Below are 15,882 nucleotides of genomic sequence, written 5' to 3' on the forward strand. Positions count from 1 at the left end.
CTTCCAGAGAACTATCCCATACAATAGTATTTTTTAAAGGAAAAAACCCCAGCCTAACTGTACTGAAAAAGTCCAAGACCTTAGGCAATGTGTAACACCATTAAACTTCCCATCTCCATGAAGGAATGGATTGGGGCTGTCTTCTCATATTTCTTCACTGGAATCTTGCTTGATCATTATAATTTTGTTACATTCATTTTTGATTTTTGTGAGTGTTGGAATTTCTATTTATATATCATAGTTTTTGCACATATTGTTTTCTTACTCTAAATTACATTTCTTACAGTAAAGTAATCGTATTACATTCACACATCACAATTTGTTTAGTCAATTCCCAATAGATGGATGTCCACTTTGTTTCTCTTGCTTTGCTATCATAAAAAAATGCTACTATAAATACTGGGGTGTGTGTGTGTGAGAGAGATTTTTTTTTACTGATGGCTTCCTTGGGGTATAAGCCCAGTAATGGCATCTCTAGTTCAAAGGGAATGGAATTTTAGTCACTTTATCTGCATAATTCCAAATAGTTATTTCCATAATGGTTGTACCATGTCTTAGAGTGCTTATCCTTCTCCAACCCCTCCAACATTGACTACTGCCACTTTTTGCCAGTTTGCAAGGTTTGAGGTGAACGAGTTTACAATCTAAAAAGACAATGTACAAGAAGTAGAGGGAAGGGCACCTGAAGGATGGGTATGAGGGAGTCTAACTGAAAGGAGTATAGCTGGATGGGAAATGAGGGAGAACCTGAGGATCCTCTTTAAAAAGAGTTCTTTGCTTTTCTCTCCACCCTTTCAATCAGAGGATACTGATTAAATGTGAGTACCAAGGCTGCTATGCAGTCTCCAGAATGCTGAAGTTCTTGGGGACATGATGGTCATGGAAAGAACAATGGACTTAAGAGTGAGGATATCTAAGTTGGAGCCCTGGCTCAAGGGAACTGCATAATCTTAAATAAGTCCTCTAGATCCTATAAGCCTCAGTTTCCTAAACCAAACAGTGTGAATAACATAATCCTAACAAAGTCTACCTTTCAGGGCTGTTAGGAGGATAGCAATTTGAAATGAAAGCTCCACAAAAGTGAGAATTATTATTATTATTGTTATTTGCCCTCTAGAGGGGGAGGCAACAGAGGGGCTACAATCTACCCTTTATTTCCTAATTGTATATCTAAGACAGTCAGAAAATTAAATAGGCCTCTGTGGAGTAGAACTGAGGGTCCAATGGGAGTACATTAAGAATACATTTGAAAATAATTGATTTGGGGTCAGGGCCCCTGTCTCATGCTGAAATGTTCCCATATAAGGATTAACAAGGCCACCTTTACTGAGGTTAGAGCTGAACAGCGACATAAATAGGCCTGACGGATGTTGCCGATGCCCTGTGGCCATCTTGGCAGATACTCCCTATGCACCTCAACCCCAAACCAGCCCTTTGCTTGGACAGTACAGGTCACAGGCTAGAATCCTTTGGCAGGGGATTGAATATTCAAGGAATATTATATGGAATGAGTTGTCTTGGGGGAAGGGCAATAAATTTCAAAGTATAGGGCTTAAAGCTGGAAGGAACCTTATATATCAGTTAGTTTATTTTGTTTTATAGAGGAAAAAATTAAGACTCATTGAAGAAAAACGACTTGTACAAGGATACATATATAGCACAGCTGAGATTTGAATCCAGGTCCTCTTATTCCACTGTATTAGTCAAGGTCTTTAATGAACTACTTGAAGGAAATGTTTCAGCAGATTTATAATTTTAGTTCAGGTTGGATTAGATGATAATTTTTCTCATTTTACAGTGTTTAGATTTCAAAGGTCTTTCCTCAAATAATTCTTATGAGAAAAGAAGTACAATTATCTTCCTTTTATAGATGAAGAAACTGAGGCACAGAATTGAAGTGACTTGCTCATGGTCATAGGATCAGGACAAATTGGGATTGAGAACTGATTCAATTCTCCAATTCAGATCTTTGCCCTTTGTCTAGTTACATTTTTCACTCCACAGACCTTTAGTCACCAACTCCACAAATTGATGCTTATAAAAAGGGACCATGTGATTATAGGATCACAGATTTAGAGCTAAGAGAGATTATCTAGTCCAACCCTTTTATTTTACTGTTAAGGAAACTGAGGCCCACAAAAGTTAAATGACTTGTTCAGGTACAGCAAGAATTTCACTATGGTTTTCTTACTGCAAATTCAATGGTATTTCTGTACCACATTACCTGTTTTTGCCCTGGACTGAGACTAGGTTTGGGGATAGATGAAATATGTATGGTACCCCAGTCTTTATGGTCAGCTAGGTGGTTCAGTGGATAGAAGTCAGGCCTGGAGTCAGAAAGACCTATCTTTCCGCCTCAAGACACTTACTAGCTATATTTGACTGTGTTTATCTCAGTTTCCTCACCTGTAAAGTGAGCCAAATAACAAAATGATAAATCACACCACTATTTTTGCCAAGAAAACCTCCAAATTAGGTCACATATGGCTAAAAAATGACTGAAAAACATACATGCCTTTGAAAATAGAGCTTTTCATCTTTTTCTAATGGCTTTTCATAAAACAATTTTCATTTAGTGAAATGTAAAAAAAAAAAAAAAAAGCTAATATTGTTCTTAGGCAGCATAGAGACACAATATCAAGAGAAAGTCCAAATGTTCTTTGCACTAATTATATCATATAGGGAGTATACTATACAGTTCTAAGCACTACATTTTAGGAAAGTGATAAGTTAGAGCAAATCTAGAGAAAAGTGACTGAGTTGGTGAGAGAACTTGAGACTTTGACAATAGATCTTCTACATGAACTAAAAATATTTAATCTGGAGAAGGAAAAAAAAAAAAAAACCCGAGAGGGATAGGGGGAGGAGTGAAGGAAGATGACACAGGATAACTGTTCTCAAATATCTGATGTGGTGTCATGGGGAGGAGAGATTATTAGACTTATTCTGATTGGTCCTAAGTTAGAGCCAAGGAAAAATTTCCCAAAGATAGTACTTTTCTACAAAAGAATGAACTTCAGGAGAGAGTGAATTATCTACTCCTAGAGGAAACCAAATTAAGTACCACTCTTCCTAGATGTTGTAGAAAGATTCCTGTTTTGGGGTTGGACTATTAGATAACTTCTGAAGTTCCTTTCAGCTCTGAGAATCTGTGTTCTATTGTTGTATGTTCTCAGGCTCCATCTATTTCTATTGTTGTATGTTCTGTCTCTAATGTTCTATTCCTTAGATTAAAAAAGATAGAAATTTTCAAAAAGTTTTTTTTTTTTTTTTTCCCGTATAGGATCTGACTACATAATGCAGAACCAAGATTTCAACTGAGAATTCTAAGACCACTTTTTCTGACTAGCTATAAAATGAAGAAAAAAAGACTCAACACATTTGGACTTTCAGACTTTAGAAATCAATTATAGAGTTTAACAGTTGGAAGACCATTCAACTTCTCATTTCATAGACAAAGAAGTCAACCATCAGAGAAATGAAGTGATTTATCCAAGATCATACAGCTCGTAACTAGTACAACTAGTACTTTGGTCCTGGTTTTGAATGCAGTGCTGTTTCCAGCCTTCCATTCTGGTTATGGTCTGGGGGACAAATCCTTGTTGCTAAAGGCTAGGAACCCAACATGTTGGACTTAATCCTTTATCCTTCCCTAATTACTGTTAGTTACTTAAAATATTATTGGGAAAGTGGAATTGAGGATGAAGCCCAGTGATACTGAGAAACCACATGGGCTTTGTGTGTTTCAAATCGCATTTTGCCACCCAGATCTCCCAGATAGAACGGGTCCTTCAAGTCCTCAGAAGTTTGAGTTAGGTTTAGTTGTTCTCCTGGATAAGTCAAAAGTGGCCATGGCCAGAAGCTATCAGGCTTCCTTTATTCCCCTCTCCAGTTCTCCATTCTCCCCGGGTGATGCCAGCAGATTGTTGTTGTTGTTGTTTTTAGAACAATATTTCATAGCAGGGCCTGTTTTATTAAAATATATTTCCCCCCCACTGGATCCTTCCTGTGTTTGCAGGAGTTGGTCCTGCCAAGTTGAAGTTGGTGACAGTCGAGAAAAACACATGGAAAGGCTGTTTATGATGTACATGGCATTTGGATGTGGAGAGGCAAGAGGGAGGAGGATGGGGTGACAGAAAGAGACACTTAGGAAAACACTGGGGCTGCACTAAAAATGTCACTGGCGTTATGGGAGAGGGGGCGTACTGGGTATTTTTCCTGGAGTCACTTAAGATGAAAAAAGAGAAAACGCGCGCGCGCACACTCCTCACCAGCCCTCAGAGCAAGATGCCAAAGCGCAGCCCTTTCTCTAAAACCCACAGAAGGAGTTTAGATTTTATTTGTGACTATGACGGCCCTCGCTGACCCGGCCCGAGGAGCCAGCACGCTCAGACGCATGCTTTCACAAGGGTGACCTGCTGGGCATCTCAGCGCCAGGAAGACCCAAAACCCAACGCTAGGGCACCTCCGGAGAGACCCCGGCAGACACGGCGGTCCTGCTCCGGCCCCTACTAGCACGGCGACTCTGGGCGGCCTCCTCTCTCCTGAGCTGCTAACTTTAAAGACGCGCCGCCACCAGCGAGGCAGACACAGAATAAGTCCTATAACGGGAGTAAAGAACCACAAACGCACTTCGGCATCTGTGGGCGGGGCCGCGAGCGGCGGGGCCCACGAGCGGCGGGGCCCACAGCGCACTCCGCAGGCGGCGCCTGCCCGGGGAGGCCGCCGGGAGCCTCTCGCACGGACCGGGTGTTCCGGAAGGCCTGCAGCAGCCTGTGCCGCGCGGGAGCAGCTTTTGAGGGCCCAGGGAACCTAAGTAGAGAAAGCGGGACCCGACTATACAAAGATCTGGAACGTCATCGAAATGACTGTTTAAATGGTTCCTGTTTGTGAAATACTGATGGCGACGGCCCGGCTTGGACCGGCCGGAGGATCGTCTCTTCCTTCTGCCTTTATTTGATTAACAAACGTGGGAAGGAAGAAAAGAGTCATTAATCAACCCTTCCAGGCAGCAGTTCTATGGCCCAGAATCCTTTGCGCTAGTCTAAACCCCACCGCGCCGTCTGACTTGGGGTCAGGACCCAACCCGGGGCCGGCGCTTGGGACGGTGGCGGCCGCGCTACCCCAGGAGGCCCAGAAAGAAGGCCCTTTATGGCGATTAGAAAATCACCCACAAGGGGGCAATCTCACTCCACCTCTGGAAGGCCGGCACGTCAGCGCGGCTTTCCCGAAGGGGCCGGCTCTTGGGCAGAGGCCGCGGGCCGGACCGCCTGTCCCTGACCTCTCGCCTAGTCACTTCAGAGACGTTTGATCATTAAAGGCCATGACTTCCCCTTCGCCCCCGCGCCTGCGTGTCTGAGGAAAACTGAAGCGAACGGACACCTCGGAAAAATCTCTTCTTGCAACTTACAGTGAAGAGGCGCCTCCCCTGAGGCGGAGGGAGCCTGGGCCGGGCTGGGCGCCCTCCCGCTTCCTGGGGGCGACCCCGGACTCCTCCCTCTCCTCGGGGAGGGGCTGCCTCCGCCCCCTCCTCTGTAACGGGAAGGTTTGGGATTGGCTGGTTTCCATCCCACCATCTCTCGGTCCTGTGACCCCGGGCCTTCCCTCGGGGCCACAGCTTCGGGCGGCGTGGAACCCGCGGCGGTGCCGGGCAGTGTTTGCGCCGCTGCGGGGCCGCTACGGCCCGAGTTTTACCAGTTATCCTGCGAGTGAGTGAGCGAGCGGCGCAAGGACGGCCCCCTCCTACAGAGGAAGATGGGGAGCCCCAGAGAGAGATGCAGCCAGGGAAGCCCGGCCGACACTCAAAAGCCTGGATCCCAATGATCCCGCTCGGGCCTAGCCCGGCACACGCCACTTAAGTGACTGCGCGAGTTACGTCAGGTCTGGGCAAACCTTTCCCAGGCTCTGGGGGCAGGGCGGACCCAGAGGGCTCTGCTGGGAAGCCCTTGGCGCCTGTAGCCATTAACGGAAGAGCCAGGCTCAGGTTCTAGCTCAGACCCTCACCACATGCTCCCGTATAAGTCCTTCCCCTCCCCTAGGGTCAGTTTCCTCGTCTGTAAAAACGTTAGTCTTGGAATATACTTCCAAGGTCCCTTAGAACTCAGAATTCAGTAAATGCTAACCTACTTCTCCTTTAACGTTAGTTTCCTAAAGAGGCAGGAGAGGAGAAGGAGGAGATGCATATTGCTTCTCTCACAGGTTTGTTGGGAAGAAAACACTTTATATGCTTTAAAGAGTCATAAATAGTATTCTATAGTTCAGCAGCAACAACAAAATATGGATCTTCACTGTGATCTAGGCAAGTTTTCTGTGCCCCCTCCTCGGTCTGGGAAACGTTTATGGTCACGGTTCTATTGCTCTGCACTGCCAAGACAACATGGAGAAACGGATTCAAGCCGAAGGAAGTTCCTTCAAAGTTCTTTTGAGCCCTACAACTTAAAAGACTCGGGTCCAGGGGTCATGGAGAGACTGCCTCTGCCATGGGCTCTGGTCTCTGGACGCTGCCCACACAATACCATGGTGGTAGAAGAGACTTGCGCTCCCAGAGCCACCTTTGGGTGAAACACCCAGCCCGACCTCAGGGAAGCTGGGGGAGAAGGAGCATCGGCCTCTGCTTGTGGCACTCTGCAGGATGAAGTGAGTGGCAGGTGTCATACTCACTGGTCAGGGCTTGACACTGAAGTTCTTCGACCTTCCATGGTGACGTTACTCTTTGGTCGCTTGACAACTTGAGGTCTTGGCGGGCGGACCTATGAGGCAGAGAAAGAGAAAATAGCCAGAGAGTGAGTTGGGACATTGGAAAGGAAGATGCGAAGTCTGACAATAGCACCCTCAAAAGCTAAAATGGCTCACCTGCCAATGATTAAAAGGCAAACATCTCACATCAACTGGATGTCAGCAAGAGTCTATTCACTTCAGAGATGTTTGATCATTTAAGACCATGAAATCCAGAATTTGAATGGACCTTAGAGATTTATCTAGTTCAATTCCTTTACTTCAGAGAGGAGGAAACTGAGTCTTAGCAGGGGGCAGTGACTTGTTCAAAGCCACACATAGCTAGTATGTAACAGAACTGGAATTTGAACTCAGGTCTTCTGATGTCCAAGTCGGCACTCTTTCCACTTCACCAATAGCAAAACGAAATTCGATATTTTCTATGAGTCTTGGAACTTTGATAGTGATTTTTCCCCCTGAGGCAATTGGGGTTAAGTGACTTGCCCAGGGTCACACAGCCAGGAAGTGTTAAGGGTCTGAGGCCAGATTTGAACTCAGGTCCTTCTGATTTCAGGGCTGGTGCTCTAATGACTGTGCCATCTAACTGCCCCAATAGTGATATTTTTAAAGACCATCCTCATAGCAATGCTCTTGAAGAAGGCATCTGGGCCAAAGGAATTGGAAAAAGTAAAGAGACATTTCCTAGGCTTGTCCATATGAATGAGGCTTTTATTCAGATGTAGCTTGTATGAAACTTCCATGTGGCCTGTGAGATACCATCTTCAACAAGCAATTAACCACACAGGTAGCATGGCATAGTGGAAAGGGAACTGCTCTTGGAGCAGGCAGACCTGTGTTCAAGTCTGCCTTGTTACTTCATTCAGTGCCCAGGGTAACTCCCCAAGACTGTAAAACACACAGACCAGGGCCACTTAGGTGTTTATGCCTTTTTAAGATTTCCAAAGTTCCTTCCATCTGTTATCTTATTTTAACCTCACAACAGTCATGGGATACTGGGAGCTCTGGTTCTGCCCTCTGGGGCCAAGCAGAACAAGCCAAATCATTCTTCCACCTGATAGTCCTTCAAATACTTAAAGACAACAATCATATTCTCTTCCCTCCAAAGCTTTTCAGGGGCTAAGTATCCCAGTTCCTTCAATTATTCCTCATCTGTCATGATCTTGAGGCCCTTCCTCATCCTGATGACCCTCCTAGATACTCTTCAGTTTTCCACAATTTTTCTTAATCCTGCGTAGATACTGATTCAAGAGAGTGTTGGTTGTCCATCTAAGTCTAAGCCTTATCAGGTATTATTTATGTAAATTTCCTTGAGCCTCAGTAAAATGGGAATCTTCCTTGCACTACCTTTTAGGGTGGTTAAGAGGAAAGGGCTTTGTAAAATTTAAAATACTACAGAAATGAGTTAGAAGATTGTGGTCAAATAACAAGAGCTGTGGAGCTACACAGTTTCTCTCTGGCCAAAATGGCTATAATTTCCAAATTCAAAACCACATATTGTGTATGTATGTATCTATATATACATATACATATATTTGTTATTGAAACTTTGTTGTGTAAAAAAAAAACACCATTGACTTGTTTTTAGATCACATTAATTTCAGATATATCTCTTTTCTCCCTTACTCTGAAAGCCATTCCTTATAAAATTGAATAAAAAAGAAAGAGGAAAAAAAAAAAGAAATTTAGCAGAACACATTAGTCAAATCTGACAGTATGGTAGGATATATACAATGTTCCACACTCATAGTCCCTCAACTGTGCAAAAAAGAGGAGAAACATTTTTAGAAGAATTATATTAATAGTTGACATTTAGATAGAATGTACTTTATATATACCTAATATATCTGATTATATATACATGTGTGTATATATGTATATGTATGTACATGCATACAACCCACACGTACACCAAAACTATACAGTAGCAGGATAGCTATAATTTGACCATCAAAAGCATGAAGAAACAGACTCAAAGAGGTCATAAGTAACTTTTTAGAAGTCCAACAAAGAACTTTCTTGACAACTATCTTGGGAAGATAGAACAAGTATTATTATTCCCATTTTCCTGACATGAGAAGCTGAGGGTCAGAGAAATGCTATGTCTTGCCCAGGGTTAGACAATTAGCAAGTGACAGAAACAGGAGTGGCACAGGTCAGGCAATTCCCCAAGTCTTCAAACTAAGTGTGAACTTGGTGGTCACCAACTTCATTCTGACACAAATAAGAATTCCCTCTACAATTTTTGTGACAAGTAAGTAGGCATCTGGCATATGCTTGGAGAACCTGAAAAGAAGCCCATTCTCTCTATACTTGGTCACAATGCCTCCAATGTCCTTAATATCACGTTAACTTTTAAAGTCTCCATTTTCAAACTGAATATTGAACTTACAAGACCACATAACCTTCCCAATTTTCTTTTCAGACAAAGGGCTATCCACTCACTTCTCCCATTTTTGTATTTGTGAAGCTAGTTTTTTTTAATTTAACTATAGGAATTATATTCATTTTGCTTTGGGTCATCTAAAAATTTGATAAGAATGCCATCTATGTAGAAAATGCCAGTCATATCGAGAGAGAGAATTATGAAGACAATGTGGATCGAAGCATAGCATTTTCACCTTTTTGTTATTTTCTTTCTTTTTTTTGTTTTGGTCTGATTTTTCTTACACAACATGATAAATATGGAAAAATGCTGAAAAGGACTCTAGATATTTAACATCAGATTACTTGCTGTCTTGGGGAGAGGAAAGGTAAGGGACAAAGAAAAATTTAGAACACAAAGTTTTGCAAAAAGATATGTTGAAAACTATCTTTACATGTATTTAAAAAAATAAAATACTACTGAAATAAAAAAGAATACCATCTGTACTTTTATGTAAATCATAGCATACAGTCAACATATTATTGTCTACTCTTTAAGTTCAGCCATTCGGTTAAGTTATGAATTCACGTAATCAGATGATCACTGGGTCCATATTTCTCCAAATTGTCTATAATAACGTGATAGATTTTGTTAAACACTTTACTAAATGCCAAGTAAACTAAATATGCAGTGTTCCCCTGATATTCTAATCTAGCAATACTGCTTAAAAAAGACTGAAGTTAGCCTCACATGGCTTGTGCTATATCAAGCCAGGCTGGTTCTTTGTAAACCATCTCCTTTTTCTATGTATTCATTGACCATGCCTTTAGAAATCCATTTAAGATTTTTCCAGGAAACAAAATCAAGCTGATTAGACTACAGTTTAGCTAGGGTTTCTTGGTCTGAGTCCATGAACTTCAAAAAACAAAACAAAACAGAAAAAACTCCACAACTTTTTTTTGATGACCACATGTCAATATAATTTTCTATTTCATATGTATTTTATGTTATACGTTTAAACACATTATTCTGAAAAGGGATCCACAGGTTTTGATTCTATTGCTAAAATTGCCCATGACACAAAAAAGGCAAGGAAGTGCTAATTTACTATAGTTTCTCTTCTCTTTTTTGAGAATCAAGACATTTATTCTTCTTCAGTTGTGAGACACCTTTCCCACTCTCCTCAGTCACCTGAAGGTCCCTCAAAATGGTTTGGCAATTCCACCAGTTTTTTCCACCATCCTGGAATGTAGTTCACTCATTCTCTGTAACTTGAATTCACTGAAGGCAGATCGGCATTTTTAAAATTTATGTTGCATTTCAAGCACCTATTAGCTCTATTCATTCTGTCCTTTGCAGTACTAGGATAATTTTCTTTGGCAAAGAAACAGAAGTGAAATAAAAATTGAGTGGTTCGGCCTTCTGTCAGTGCTCTGTTATCAGAATCTTAGCCACCTTTTTCCTATTCCTTTTTTGATCCTCCTTTCCTCCAAACCACAACTATTGAAAAAGAAAATCCAACCAGCCAAAAAAATAACCACCACTGCTCCACCCTAAGTCCCAAACTTGTTCTTATTCTTGTATTTCTTCACCAACTTTGGATCATTATAAAATTTAGGGTTCTTTCTACTGTACTATGATGGTTGGAAGAGGAAGGAAAACAATTACTATGGGGATACTAACATCTCTACTTTTCCCTCCCATTAAAAAAAGGAAAAATAACTAAAACTAAAAGCGAATCTGGAATTGATGATTTTTTTCAATGTGCTCAGACACATTCTAACACCTGTGTCTAAACCCTTCTAGCCCAGACAGTGGCTGGATCCTATTAAATCCTTGTCAATATGTATACCTAAGTCTAGCAAATGACACAGGGATTATCACTCTCTGGGAATGATGGACAACTTGGGTATGATGGAAAAAGCAATGGGTTTGGAGTTAGTAAAGTCTGAATTTAAACTGTGACCCTTCTACTGACTTGCTTACAGTTTGGCCTGTGTTGGCATTGTTTCAGTTTCCTTATCTACAAAATGGCGATGGTAATCATGCTGTGGTATCACACTTGATAGCATGGTTGCTGTGAAAAAAGTGCTAAATGCAATAGCAATCAGGATTACTATTATTCTCAAACCTCTTTGAGCCTTGTTTTCTCCCCCTGTATGTAACAAATTTAACCATTCACCTTTCCATGGTGATTTAAAGTGCTTTAGTCATAATTACCCTGTGAAGCAGGTAATATAAATATAATAATTATTCCCACCATATGGAAGAAGCTGAGGTTCAGAGAAGTTAACTGATTTTTGTCCAGAAGTTAACCGAGTGAATACCCAGGGTCATATATCTAATATGTGTCAGAGCTGGAATTCCAAACTAGGTTTTTGAGCTCGAAATTCAGCATTCTTTCCACTGTACCATATTGCTAATAGGGATTATCTTCCTTGCACTCTCTCACATGTCTGGTGAGAAAAAAATTCTCTGTAAATGGTAAAGCACTACAGAGATAGGAACTATTATTATTAATCTCTGTTGTGGTGAGCAAAGTGCTGTAGAAATGGGATATGCTGTTATTATTTCAAAGAAAGAGTGGAGGATCGGGATGATGGGGAAGCTCCTAGGGGCGAGGCTGCCTGCAGCTGCTCCTGGAGGCGATGGGAGTGGGGAGGCTGCAGGAAAGGTCAGATGTGAAGGTCTAGGGGATCAGTCCTCACACAGGGCTGTTCCTCTCTACAATAAAGGCAGCTTAAGAATGTGAACTTAGAGCTAGAATGGAAGGATTAAGTTTGTGGCAACTTCGACTGAACTTGCAACGTGGTGAAACATGGGGAAAAGAACAACAGAGCTAATTAGACGAGCTGAGCTGTCAGAGTGCAGCTGAATGGCTCAGTGCCAACAAACAAAAGGAATGGGGCTGGCAATCAGCAGGATCGATGGAGGAGACTGCTTCATTAGGGATGATAAACAGACAGAGAGGGGAGAGGCGAGGGGACAGAGAGGGACAGAGAGAGGGAGAAGGGGGGAAGCAGAGGAGAGGGGGACAGAGAGGGAGACGAAGGAGGGGGAACGATGGGCAGAGAAAGGGTGGAAGGGAGAGAAAGAAAGAAAAGGAGGACAGTAGTGGAGGGAGAGAGAAGAAAGGGAAAGAAAGAAGGGGAGGAGAAGAGATAACTAAGGATAGGAAGGGAAGAGATACACAGAGTGGAAGGGGGAAGTGGGAGGGAATAGAAACGAAGGAGAGATGAAGATGAAATGGAGAGAGGGGCACAAAAGGGAAGAAAGGGAAAAAAGGAGGCAATGGCCAAGGGGAAAGGGCTAGAGAAATGAAGGGGCAGAGGATGGAAAGGCAAGTAGGAGAGAGAGACACAGAGAGGGAGACAGACACAGAGGGAGATACATACAGAGGAAAAGTGTTTAATTAAGCTGCAATAGGAAGATGATGCGCAAAGCTGGCTTGTCAGCATGCTGTGAACACTTTCACCTTTCTGGTTCTGCTTTCTTTTTGTGTGTGTGTGTGTGGGGGGTTGGGGGAAACAACATACACACATGTATGGCCCCACCAGTGTTATGAGACCGGCAGCGTCAGGGGAGAAAATGCTAAGAAGGATTTAGAGCCCTGTTCAAGGGGGACTTCAGGGGAAAGTTGGGAAACTAGCCAATTCCCCACTGGATTTAAAACCTGAGAAATCTAAGTCGGCAGGGTTAAATGTGTATTGAATACAAAAGCGCCGAGTACATTTGATTTTAATGGGGAGAGAGGGGGAGAGAAATAATAAATACGAAGCTTATAAAGAGCTTCACATGCAGTCAGGAGAGAGTCAGCCTTCCCCCTCCACTCTCCACCCCCTCTCCCCACTAGCCTTTAGTACCGATGACATTTTCAATGCTTTCTTCTTCTTCTTTTTTAAATAAAGAAAACCCAAATTTCCTGGTAACATTTGAACTCCAGCCATAGGTGACTAGGTACAAAGCTGCAACCTCACCCACCCTCCCCTATCTTGTGGCTCCAAACCCTCCTACCAGAGGAGCTGGTTATATAATGAGCCTTGCTAGGTAAAACTTGCACCCACGATATCTGGTGAAAGCAAAGCACTCCACAAGTTCTAGGAGGGAAGATGACATGGTCTTGAGTAAATAATCTTGGGCTGAGAGCTTCCCCCCTCTATCACAATCTGTTTGACCCAGAAAAAGCTTCTCCCTTCTGTAGACTCAGTTTCCTTATCAGAAAAATGAGGGATGGAATGGCCATAATGATAATGAAGATTCCCTCCAGTTCAAAGGTTCTTATGAGTCCCCCTTTCTTTCTATCTCATTTATACAATAGCAGCCATGTCTGTGGCAGCTTTGGAGCTTTGACAAAGGAGTATGTTCAGCCCTGCTTACAACCCTGAGGGTTTCTATTACCAAGATTCTCATAAACTTTACTCTTCCATTTAAGTTACAAAGAGTAAGCGTTCCTAGGGTGACCGATTCTGTTCTGGACCTTTGGGGACTCCAGTTATACACATCTCTTGCTTCTTCAAAGCTCCAGGAGCATCTTTAAGGGGCCCCCTAGTTCAACTTCCTCTTTTATTGGGGGTGGGGCAACCAGGGTTAAGTGACTTGCCCAGGGGCACTTGACAGCTAGTGGCAAGCAGCTGGAGACACACTTTAACCCCGTCCTCCTGAGTCCAGAGCTGGTGCTCCATCCACTGCCCCATGAACTGTCCAGAAACCTCCTCATTTTAAGGCCCAGAGAAAGACTTGTCCAAGGTCACACCATCAGACTATGATGCCCAAGGGATGAAAGGGAGAAAGGACAGAACAAGTAAATTCCAAATAAGGTTCAACATAAACATAAACACATTTTGGCAGCAGAGCACGTTCTAATCATCTCACTTTGCTCCTGTAGCATCCTCTGTTCCACCAGCACTTTAATGTCGCAGCTGAAATACAACTGGTGCTTTTCTTACGGCAATGTTTACTCTCCTAACCTGTTATCAATCACAGAGGGAGCAGAAACAGTTGACATGAACAGATCATCCCAACAGCTGTAATGTACTGCAGCTGAAAGATTAAATAGAACCAGCAAGATTTGCTTTGATTCAAATGGAAACAACTGAATCACATTGCCCAGAGATGTCTCGCTGCCCCTCCTCCACACCTCCAGGATTATTAAAGGGATTATGCTAACAAAGACCTCAGTGAATAAAATTCCAAAGGGCTACTCATTGGATAACTATGGCTTACAAAAGTTGGCAAAAGGTTTAGTTCTTTAGTCCTCTGAATGAAGTTTATTATTATTTATTGTTACTATCTTTATTAAGATATTTTCAATAACAATAAACATTTATAGAATGCTTAAGATTTACAAAAGACTTTCCCAACAACCATCAGGAGAAGTAGAGAGTATAAAATAATTTTTATTCTGATCTTCTAGAAAAGCTCATGGGAGTTGAGTGAATTTCCAATGTTTCAGAGTTGGAAGTATCAGAACTAGGATTTGAATCCAAGTTTCAGAACACAGAATTTGGAGTTAGGGTACCTAGGTCTGAATCCCAGCTCTACTATTTTCCCAATTGTATGACCCTAGGCAAGTCACTTAACATTGTAGGGGCTTCAATTTCCTAAATTCTGTAAATAAAAGTACTGCATAAGACCATCTACCTACCCTTCTAGCTCTAAATCTATATCAACTTTTGTGCCCTTCATTGTACCACACAACTGCTTCTAAAAAGTAGGGGGCAGAACCATTCAAGTTAATTGGTGGCACCAATTTGTTGGATTTAGAGTGAAAAAAGTATTTTAGAATAATTTAGTCAAACCTTATTTTATAGCTAAGAAAATTGATTTCAGGAAAAGTTAACTTACTTGCCCAAGTCAACCAACTAGTAAGCATACAAAACACTTTGGTACTCAATTCAATGCACTTTCCAAAGCTGATTACTGTCCAGTAAATTGAAGGTAATCTATAATTCCATCAAATTCAACCTCGCATCACTCATACAGTACAATCATGATAAAAAACGTTTATGTTCACCAAGAGTCATATATATATACACACTGTGAACAGAAAGGAAACTGACATCTGCCTCACGGACAGTGGAACACCCAAACTGAAAAGGGGAATGTTAAAGAGACAGAGTAACATGCATCAGTGATTAAAAATGAAGCAGTACTCATGAACCAGATCCCCTGGCATATCACTGTCTCTATAGCTTTCACAGTCTCCATAACTTTCACAAGTTCTAGAATCTGGATTTTGAAATTTTTATTCACTTAGGAAGCAAACAATCAACACACACACACAGTCCATGCCCATTCAGTGGGAAGGAACTGGATTAGATGATCTCTAAGGAGGGGTTTAAGATTCTGTTTTGACATTCTGTGTTCTATGATCTAAGATCTCTTCCAACTATTTTCAAGTTCTAGCTAACATTTTAATGACTAACATAGATCATTGTTTTAAAATATATATTTTTTATTTTTCCTCAATTACATGTTAAAACAATTTCTTAAAACATTTTTTTTAGTTTTGAGTTCCAAATTCTATCCCTGCCTTCCTCCTAGAGACAGTAAGCAAATATGCTATTAATGTAGGTTATAATGATTTCCTCCCCTACAAATAACTTACTGCCCCACATTCATCTTGTAATAGTTCCTTGTCTTGCATTTTAAATGAAGTTCATTCTATTTCTGCAGTGCTCCTAAATGCAAAGAAAGGCCTGTCTTCACTTGAGCAGGTTTGATAATCTCTGAATGTTGTTTACTTTCCACAAAACAGAAGGTATCCAATGTATTTCCAAGCCAGT

At 41.9% G+C, this 15,882-nt stretch overlaps 1 protein-coding gene across 1 annotated transcript in view; it reads right to left on the reverse strand.

Moving 5' to 3' along the window:
• DENND1A (DENN domain containing 1A) overlaps positions 1–15,882 on the reverse strand; it is a 645,990-nt gene that overhangs the window by 29,826 nt on the left and 600,282 nt on the right. Inside the window, 1 exon segment of the mRNA XM_031954278.1 lies at positions 6,661–6,749. Coding sequence (XP_031810138.1) covers positions 6,661–6,749 — 89 coding nt within the window.

Source organism: Sarcophilus harrisii, chromosome 2 (genome assembly GCF_902635505.1).
Source record: "Sarcophilus harrisii chromosome 2, mSarHar1.11, whole genome shotgun sequence".
NCBI lineage: Eukaryota > Metazoa > Chordata > Mammalia > Dasyuromorphia > Dasyuridae > Sarcophilus > Sarcophilus harrisii.